The following is an 11045-nucleotide window of genomic DNA, read 5'->3' on the forward strand; positions in this document are numbered from 1 at the left end:
GTTCTTAGTGCGCCTCTAAAGGGCCAACTGAACATACCTACCAGGTTTGAACGTTTATGGTCCGGTAGATTTTTAGTTCTGCGAGTGAGTGAGTCAGTCAGTGAGTGAGTGCCATTTCGCTTTTATATATATAGATACCTTATGAACTCTCTCAATTATAAATACCTTCCGAAATTTAAATATCATATCTCAGCTCTAAGCAAAACATTTCCATATAACTGAGGAAAAGGATCAAATTAAGAAGACACATTATACTTACTTCGGTTTCTATTAAATATAATATTAATTAAATAATTTCCAGTGTCTTTGAGATTGGGTCAAACCCTTATAATTGAAGCAGCTTTAGGCCTATTGATGATATTTTACATTCCAGTTGTATTATTGTCAGGAGTATACGAGAATAGCACTAAGAATACCCATAAATGTAGTACAATCTGTGAACAAATAAATAAGAATTACAAATCTGAAATTTTTTCTCAAAACATAAACATTGATCGATATAATGAAGTCCACGTTATAATGGCAGAATTTTATTTACATTGGTGTTGCTACCCTTGTCTATAGTGAGGCCTACATTATAATGGCAGTGAGGAATAGCACAACAACGTTGCCGATCCTCTGTCTTGACAATGCCTTCTATAGACGGTAGCTGACACAGGTGTATTGATGTAATAATATTACATCAAACAGATTTACAATAGTTATTTGTGCAACTAGTGCGCAAAGTGACAGTTTGCTGCACCAAAAGAAACGTTTACGCCCGAGCCGTAGGCGAGGGCGGAATGGTTTCTTGAGTGCAGCAGAGGAACTTTGCGCACGTATTTCACATTTAGTTTTTCCTACAGTTACCATTGAATATGAAAAGTGGGTAATTATGGGTAAAATTGCCTGAAATGCATCAAATGTTTTTCTGTGTAATTTTATTATTGATAAAAACCTTAATCCTAAAATCCTAAAGTCCTCGTTGTCCTTGGTTATAATATATAATGAATAATAATTAGCGCGTTGTGCTTGGTTGCACCTCTGCTCACTATAGCAGCCACAGCAGTCACTGTTACCAACTTCATTTTGATTTTGCTGCACTGTTGCTCCATATAACCTACTAAGTATTTTGCGTTGCCATGTTGCAAATCTGGAGTGCAGAAAAATTTTTCCCGCACTAGAGCGGAAAAGTGATTCTTTGCGTTCTGTAATCAGTGCAGCAATGGCCACTTTTCAACGTAACTGTAGGAAAAGATATACAGAGTGAGTCATATTGTATGGGAACCCTTTAATAAGTTGAAGACTAAGTCACATGGAAAAAAACATCTGAACTATTTGAAACAGAAACTCATGAAATACATAAGAGTATTCTATCTCTTAAGATCAGTGTGTAACTCCATTCTATTAAAGTCTGTATACTATGTTTTGATAAATTCTAAACTCGAATATGGCCTGGCGTTGTGGGGAGGAGCATACACTGTAACCCTGAGGCCGATAGTTGTTTTACAGAAATATTTCATTCGCATTATCTCCTTCAAGGCAAAGTTGGAACACACACCACCTCTCTTTACAAAATTAGCTATACTTCCATTGAAAAATTTATAAGTCTACAAAGTGCTCAGGAACTTCTTTGATAGAAGCATTAATGGCAATGAGTATTTTAATTTGAAAAACAATAATTTGAGAAATAAATACGAAGCTTGTATACCTAAGCCAAATAAAAGTCACTTCATGAAATTTTTTCTTATTTGGCTCCAAAGTTCTACAACCTGCTGCCCTTGGAGATAAGGCAGTGCAAGATACGATCAAGGTTTTTGAGATATGTCAAGAGATTTGTAATGGAATGTGAGAATATAGATACTTTTTTTAGAATTCTCATGTAGACTTGTATATAATAATATTGTACAATATACTTCGAAGCTAAAATTGATAAATCATCGATACTGTTATGTAATATGTGTCACTTCATATGCGACTGTCGGCCTCAGTAACTACATTTTAGCGCTATAGTTTTGTAATCAATTTTATATCACCATCTCAAACAGGTTTAGTACCTCGAGATGCAAATACTCAATTGGCATTGCATTTTATTTTGTAATAGTATTTACTCATGTTACAACATGTTACAAATTTGTATTGCTTTTATTATGTATTTTTTAAGATGTTGTAATTTTATATTTCTGCCAATAAAACATTTTCATTTTTTCTATTGTAGATAAATTAGCGATAAATATGTAGATTAATCAAAATAGCGAGGAGACTAGTTGTCGGGGAGACAGGTTGGCGGCTACCCGATCTATCATGACAGTGACTGTTATATATTATGTCTATCATATTAACTGTTCATTCTCGTTTAAAATAATCAATTATATTTTATTGAACAAGAAATTATATTTTTCAATTATTTAATAATGAATTTTTATAATTAAGATGAAATATTTTGTTAATTCTACATTGTTGAAAGAGGATCTGGCAACAGAGCAAAGCGAGAAAGAGATAGCGCTATCCGGTCTGTTGAATGATAGACAAGGATAGCAATACCATTGCTAATCAAACACTGCCATTATAACGTGGACCTCAATGTATCATTTGACAAAGCAGATATAGAGCTATCCTTTTCTAGCTGTGTAATGTTGCCAGATTGTTTTTTAACAATGTAAAAATATAATTAACAGAATTTGTTTTTCAACAATTTAGAAATATAACTAACAGAACTTTTATCCCCAATCATGAGAATTTATTATCCAATCATTGAAAAATTAATATATTCTCTTGACAAATGAAATATAATTAATTATTTTAAACAAGAATAAACAATCAATATTACAACAGGTATACCGCTAGCCTTTATAGAAGGCAGTGGCAAGATAGAGAATTTGCAACTCTGTACTATCTTTCTCCACTGCCATCTCCACTACGTCTTGATTAGCAATGGTATTGCTATCCTTGTCTATCATCCAACAAAGCGGATAGCGTTATCTCTTTCTCACTTTGCTCTGTTGCCAGAACGTCTTTCAACAATGTAGAATTAATAATAAATTAACAAAATAGTCCATCTTAATTATGAAAATTCATTATGTAATTATTGAAAAACATAATGTCTTGCTTAATAAAATATAATTGATTAATTTCAACGAGGATGAACAGTTAATATTACATCAATGAACCTGTATCAGCTACCGTCTATAGAAGGCATTGACAAAATAGAGGATCGGCAACGTTGTTCTCCTATCTTTTGGTAGAGAGTTAGTGGGGAGGATATTTTTAATATTCTTTCCGAAGAATGGACATTGATATGTCCAAAGCTCCGCCAATTTATGTGGATGCATAACAATATGATTATTATCTATAGTTATTATATTACAAATTGCTTTTTCATATCATATACAGTTCAATAATTATTTTCTTAGTCTATATTATGTAAATTCATCTATAATTTTGCTGTATTGTAATCTATTGTATATAAGTGTATAAGCCAGTATATATTGTAATCTACATAAATAAAGTACTCAATCAATCAATCATTCAATCTTTCTCCACTGTCATTATAACGTGGACCTCTCTATAGTAAGTTTGGTTTGTAGTAAAGTAAGTTTGTAGAAATAAATAAAAAAGTTGGAAATATTTGTTTTTAAAAGCAATTTTGACCAACTCACCACATAAAACAGTACAATAATCCTTGCAAGTGGATACCGTCGCAGAAAAATACTTGTGCGGATTCCGACAGCATCCAACGAGGAGTAGGCTCGCTTCACTCGCCTTGTCACACTCGTATCAAATGGACTTTCCATCAGAAATGTCGGGACTTGTGCTTTAGCTGTGAAAAATGTCAAATTCATCTTAGATTTTAATTTATAAATTCAAACACTACAATCTAGGAATTTGGATGTGAACATTCAATTTTATATTTCATTTTTAAATTTACCTCGTTAAATAATAAAATTCATGATTCAAGGCAACTCAGACATTCCCTAGTGTATTGTCTCATATAGGGCCGGTTTCCGAACCCGGGATTTAGCTAAGTTCTAGACTTTAAACAGCTGGAGTCAGAAAATTGGCTTTCCGAGACGGAGGAGCATAGTCGCAGTTTTTATGATAATCTTTATTTTCTCATTTCTATAATAATTGGAAACGTTTTTCACTTGACGAAATGAGACATTCCTAGATAACTCAAAATAGCTGAAAATTTACACTATTTTATCTTCATTTTATTTTGTGTTAAATTTTCTAGTTTTTCAAAATTTAATATAAACGTGGACTATGACTACGCCCTGTTTCGGAAAACTAATTTTCTGACTCCAGCTGTTTAAAGCAATGGTCGCCAAACTTAAGAGCCTGTGAGCTAGAATAGCATTTATAAATGTTCTAGTGAGCTACCAAGGAGTATTAGACTGAAGAAAGTACGGTATGAAAAATGAAATTTCCACACTTTTATTGCCTCTAAAGATACATTTTTAGTGTTGTAATCTACTTATCCTATAGCAAAAAGTATAACAGAAGTTGAAATGTACATTTCAATGAGAGCAGTGGAACTCTTTTTGGTCATCAAGTATTTTCTTGATGTTTGGAGTGTACGTTGTAGCCACCATTTTGAAGCAGTTGTCCAAATGTTCATCAGTCAGTCTGTTCCTATATCAATTTTTTATGAATTTCATACCTACTTGAAAATCCTTCGCACAAGTAAATAGAGCTGAACATGGCTTTCAACCTCAATGCAACTTGAATAATATTTGGATATTTTTTCTTTGGGGACTTGAGGGCAAATATTTCCAGTTTAAGAAAGTGATCTGAGAGATAGATCATTTTGAAAATCTACAAATTCCATTTCTCAAGCCTGATCTCCACCAAAGTGTTTTACAACAGAAGATGCAAAATATTCTGCATAGATGTCTACGAAAGAGAGTTGATGAATTGTACCATATTTGATTATGCTTTTAAAATCTTGAAATCGTTTATCAAACTGTTCTCTCAAATCTGAAAGAATCGTAACGTATTCTTTGTTATTGCTGCGGTGCTGTGGAGGATTTTTCTCGTCATTGATTTTCTTCAGACTGAGAAAGTGTTTATATTCAAACTGTACGACATTCTTTTGCACGAGCATTTCTATGAGCTACCAAAAACTGCCCCACGAGCTACCGGTAGCTCGCGATCGACTGTTTGGCGACCACCGGTTTAAAGTCTAGAACTTAGCTAAATCCCGAGCTCGGAAACCGGCCCTTAGAAATTTAATCATTTTTTGCAATCTACAAGAATAATTTGTCATTGGGGATCCCTCTCATTACCAAAAGTTTTTAACCAGATCACTCCCGTGTTATCGTATGGGCACGTTAAACTGTCGGTCCCGGCTGAAGTATGACAGTCGTAAGGCCCATTGATGGCTTAAATGATATATTCAGGCGGTGGGACCTTCCCGCAAGGGTCTCCCCACCAACAAAAGCCAAACAAAATTTTTTTTGGGGGATCTATCTCTTTTTACTCTTCAAAAATTACTCTATCGCTTCAACATCTTTGTCTCTCATATGAATTCAAATTATTTTTTTAAATGAGAAGGTGGTCATGAGATACATGATGTCAATACCAAGATAAAATGAATGGCGGAAACCGCACATTGATATCTCAACCCGTATCAGTTCAATGATGCAAAAGTTGTAAAAATTATGTTGCAAATTAACCAGCATGGTTGATGCAAGGTCTGCCTGTGTGATAGCTTCCAAATAACCTCAGCTGATATTATGAATGAATGAAAAAACTGTGAATTGCATGCAATGAATACTCCAGATGAATAATGATAAATCACCACAACAATTTTTTCTTATGCACTTTCAATATGTTATTTGTTATATCCTGAAAAAGGACGAAGGAGTGAATGAATTTTGTTGTCCAAAGAACTTGACCTGTAATAAGGTTAGAAGAAAACGTGTTCAATATTTGAAGCTGATTGATCAATTCTTTCTAAAGTTATTGTAGAACATACACACAGACGGACAACGACTTTGGCTTTCAGTAAGTCAAAAGTAGGAACTCGCTAGCGCTCGTTCAATTAACTTACCATCATCTGTGTCATTCACATTAATCATCCTGCCCTGTACATGATTCAACATGCTGATTGCCTCTCTGTATTTGTGCTGCAAAATAAATCAATAAACAAACATTATTTATTTATCATTTACAATCAACTTCAAGGACAAAGAAACAGACTACTGTCCAAAACTTCTTTTCATCCCAATTTCATAAAATAAATTGTCCAAATAAAGATTATGTGCGATTTAAAGTGTGATCAAAGGTATTATGCCTTTAGAGTTCTGTAGGAACCACTTTAAAGAATTAGGCATACTAACCGTTCCCTCCATTTATATCTATGAGGTGATTATGCATGAAATGGTGATTCGCGTGGATACAATACTAGAAATAGAGGAGACTATGCTTCACTGTATCACAGAACAGCTCTTTTTGAAAATACCTACATATATGGGCCTTAAATTTATTAGCAAGCTTCCTACTCACTTGAAAAATTGTGAAGATGTCGCTGTTTTTGAGAAGGAGTTAAAAAGTTTTTTGATGCTTGGAGTATTCTATACCACAGAAGAGTTTGTGTGTAGAGAGGGTTCCTTTGTGTGATTTTTTTCTTCTTTTTTTGTAATACTGTTTTTTTTTCTATAGCTGTACAGCCCATTGTGGGCTTTGGCCTCCTCCACAACATTCCTCCAAACGTTTCTATCCATTATAAATCCTCTATAACCCATCCTTATCAAATCATCCCTTATCTCATTTTGTAATACTGTATGTATTATAAATTTTTGACAATACCTATACTCTGATTAGAGTCTCTGGGAAGCTTTAAAAACAAACAAACAAACAAACTTTCCAATTCTTCACTAATTTCCACATTCGGAACGGACAGACTTACAAACATAACAAGATATTGAACTACAACAGTATTCCAAACAATGCAATGTGAATATCATAGCCGAAGATGATAAAATTAATTACATTATCTCTCAATTGATTTAATGAATCTATAATATAATAAAGGAAATAGTTGGCTTATACATGTAGAGGATTGGAAATATACGAATGACGCATCATCACGTCTAAACGTGAAGTTTTTAATTGAACCCTTATGGAGCACGGTTTACCAGCCAGTCTACAATATAATAAAGGAGAATATTGGCTTATACACGTACAGCAGTGGTTCTCAAAGTGTGGGGCGCGACCCCCAAGGGGGGCGCGATGAATGCTCAGGGGGCGCAAAGCTTGGTTGGAAAATTATTCAAATTTACTTCTAAAATAATTACTATAAGCAATCTTTCTACTTTTAAAATTCTACTTAAAAATAGTTTTATGAGAACTTGAATGGTTTGGCATGAATTCAAAACACATTCAAATTCTCAATCAATGAGTATAATGCACAACATGATAGAAAATTAAAACCTCATTGATCTCCAAGGTGACTATGCGCTTAGAATGGAGTTTGAAGAATATTCTCTCACATACTTCTGGATTGGTGTGCAGAAGGAACACCCAATTTTGAGTGAAAAGGCATTGAAAATATTGACTCCATTTGCGACAACTTATTCGTGTGAAACTGGGTTTTCTTTTTCTAGCTGCCATGGAAAGTAAATTTACATCAAGACTGGATGTGACCCAGGAACTTAGAGTAGCGTAATCAGAGCTGACACCTATTTTCAACAAACTCTGTGCGAAAAAACAAGCTCATCCTTCACACTGGAGCTCTTTTTATTGTTGATTGCTATGATAAAACAAAAGTAACAACTATGTACTATAGTATGAAGCTAAAGTACCTGAATAAATTATAATTGTTTGTATAGAATTTGTTGTTATATGTAGGGGGGCCCGGCTTAAGGTGCTTACAGACTTTCGCTCTGCTCCGCAACCGAACGTCACTCCAGCAGAGCGATTGATGATCGACCGGCGAGCAACAGTGGTTCGACCGGGGAACGCGAGAAGATCTAACATCTTCCGTAACGTTCATGATGGGTGCGTGGGCGGAGCGACTGCGGTACGATGGAGGAACGAGGGCGGAGCGTGCTCGGTGCGGGTTGGAAGCGCGTATATATGTACGCAGCTTTACAGCTGAATTATGCAGGGGGGCTCGAAGTGAAAAGTTTGAGAACCACTGACGTACAGGATAGGAAATCCACGCATGACGCATCATCATGTCTGAACTACTGGACTGATCAACTTGAAATTTTAGATTCTCAATTTACCGTGGATGGTAGTGGGTCTATTCTCAATTATTGAAGATTTCATTACATCAAGTTTTCAGTTTTTCAAGTTTCTAATTACACCCTTGCTTAGCACGGGTTACCTGCTAGTCTCAGTTAATATCAGATCAATCTTGAAGATTGAGGTATCAATCAATTTGTAATAAATGAATTATTCCTCTTAAAAAACTATATATACCTCGATTTCCTCCAACTGCAGCCGGAGCGCATTTCTCTCACTGCCGACGACCTCTAGGCTGGTCTGCTTCTGCACGAGGGTGGCAGTCAATGCCTTGAGTCGCGCCTCCACCTCGCCGTCCGCCCTGGGCGTCGATGCGCCAAGCTGCATGCGCAGACGGCTCAGTTCTGCGTCGCGTTCGCGCAGCCGCGACTGTAGCTGAACGCGTTGGCGGTTCAGCTCTTCGCGGATCGACTGCAGCTCCTGACAAAATAATCGATATTCGAAGGTAAAACTAGAAAAAAGGTGAAAATACACAGAAAAAATCCAATTTGAGGTTAAGAAATATCTGCTGGATAAGAGCTTTTATTCTGTTGATGAGTGCATGAATGTGTGAAATGTCCTCTTTTGTATCTATGTTGTATTTTGTTGAATTGTAGTATTGACTAAACTTTTGTGTTATGTGTAATCTGATATCTAGTAATCTATGAATGACTGTTTTTACAATTTAATTGACTGTATCTAATTATTTATTTATACAATATGACAATTTCCACTAAGTCTAACAAGACTCATAGTGGTACAAAACAAAATAGCACTGTACATGAATAAACTATCCTATTATATTAAGCGAACGATTTCTGTTTATATTTTTATATCTGATTATTTATGTTCAACGGATCTCGAAAATGGCTCCAACGATTTTCACGAAATTTGGAACATAGTAGGTTTATGATATAAAAATTCGATTGCACTAGGTCTCATCCTTGGGAAAACTCGCTGAACGACTTTAAGAGGATAATTCATCCTTGGCTGAAACAGCTGAGACTTTTGTCGTCTGTTGATAGTAAGAAGTGAGCGAGTGATTCTGTGGAAAATCAAAATATTACATCCCCGAAATTCATAAGCTGACGTATAGCCAGCTGTAAAATATAAACACGATCATTTTAGAGAATTGTGTTCTGTGTTTATCAATAAATAAAAGTAACGAGCGAAGCTCGGTGCCCCGTTATTAACAAGAAATATAGGCCTAATCTATAGTATAAGCTCGGTGCCCCGATCTTTTATTGATAAACAGAACACAATTCTCTAAATTGATCGTATTTATATTTCACAGCTGGCTATATGCCATCTTATGAATTTCGGGGATGCTATATTTTGATTTTTCACATACTCACTCGCTCACTCACTTTTTACTATCCACAGCTGTTTCAGCCAAGGATTAATTATCCTTTTAATGTCGTTCAGCGAGTTTTCCCAGGGATGAGACCTAGTGCAATCGAATTTTTATATCATAAACCTACTATGTTCCAAATTTCGTGAAAATCGTTAGAGCAGTTTTCGAGATCCGTTGAACATAAATAACCAGATATTATAAAAAAATATATATATAAACAGACATACAGAAATTGCTCGCTTAATATAATAGGATAACTGTAGGCTAATACAATTTATTGACCTATTGAGACTTGATAAAGCTGGTTGTCATTCGATCTCTTTTGCTGATGACACGGCATTGGTCTTTAGCGATTGGTCTAAGCGCTTGGCAGAGTCTGGTCTCACACGTGTTAAATCATGGCTTAACCAACACATTCTTACACTGAATGCCAATAAGAGTGTATAATGGTATTCTCACCAACAGTGAGCTCTCTCCCCAGAGATATTCTGAATACTGGTATCAGAATACACTCTTCAATCTGTCTTGAACGGGAAAGATTGCGGACTGGTGATGGAGATTGTGATTGTCACTCATTAAAAAACGTGAAAGAAACTAAATATCTAGGAGTCTTTGTAGACTCTCATCTTAAATGGAATGCACATATAAATAACATGTGTAAGAAAATAAAACACATAATTCACAAATTCCATAGATTGAATGAGCTCAATGACCCAACTATAATAAAGATGGCTTATTCAGCATATGCCCAGTCCATATTGCAATATGGTATTAGGGTATGGGGTGGAGCATTGGACATCCATTTTAATAAAATCTCCGTAATTCAAAGATACATTTTAAAAGCTGCACTTGGAAGACCAAGACGATATCCCAGCCATAGCCTTTTTGCAGAGTTCCCAGTTTTAACAGTGAGACAACTTTACGTGAAAAACTTAATTCTAGCCGTTCATAAGTATAAAAATCTCTTTGAAACTAACACTCCGTCGTATAATTTCCGTTCATCATCTCATTACCGCATTCCTAGAGCAAATTTAACAGTATGCCGCAGGCAGTTTATATACATGAGTAATAGATTGATGAATATTTTGCCAGACCAATTAATCTCAGATAGATTTAATAAATCAGCCATTAAAAATATAGAGAGATGGATCAGAAGTAACAATTTTTTTCGCCTCATGTACAGTTAGAATCTACTTTATTAATTTTTTTTTTATATATTATTTTCACTAAGTTATATTTTTTTCAGATATTATATTACTACAATTATTATTATTTGACTTATTTATTATTACTACCATTCAAATAAAATGTTTAATCATCTTTTATGTTTATGTTAAATTAAATGAAATCTTTTGGTACTCGTTGCTAGCACACAAACTTAGGTTTTGCTGGCAACGCCAATTAAATTTTAAGTTAAAATTTTATTTTTATTCTGTATAAGTATGAAGTATTTGTTTTATTCATTATTGTTATCTTTATAATA

General features: G+C 34.8%; 1 protein-coding gene across 1 annotated transcript in view; it reads right to left on the reverse strand.

Moving 5' to 3' along the window:
* Positions 1-249: 249 nt before the first annotated feature.
* Positions 250-11045, reverse strand: part of LOC111058879 (golgin-84-like) — an 83313-nt gene continuing 72517 nt past the window's right edge. The window contains exons 9-12 of the mRNA XM_039433452.1: positions 8407-8649; positions 6032-6107; positions 3639-3799; positions 250-434 (exon numbers count right to left, since the gene is read on the reverse strand). Of these exons, the coding sequence (XP_039289386.1) occupies positions 363-434; positions 3639-3799; positions 6032-6107; positions 8407-8649 (552 nt within the window). The 3' untranslated portion in view covers positions 250-362. The remainder of the gene's footprint in view (positions 435-3638; positions 3800-6031; positions 6108-8406; positions 8650-11045) is intronic.

This window comes from Nilaparvata lugens, chromosome 7 (genome assembly GCF_014356525.2).
Source record: "Nilaparvata lugens isolate BPH chromosome 7, ASM1435652v1, whole genome shotgun sequence".
In the NCBI taxonomy this organism is placed as follows: domain Eukaryota; kingdom Metazoa; phylum Arthropoda; class Insecta; order Hemiptera; family Delphacidae; genus Nilaparvata; species Nilaparvata lugens.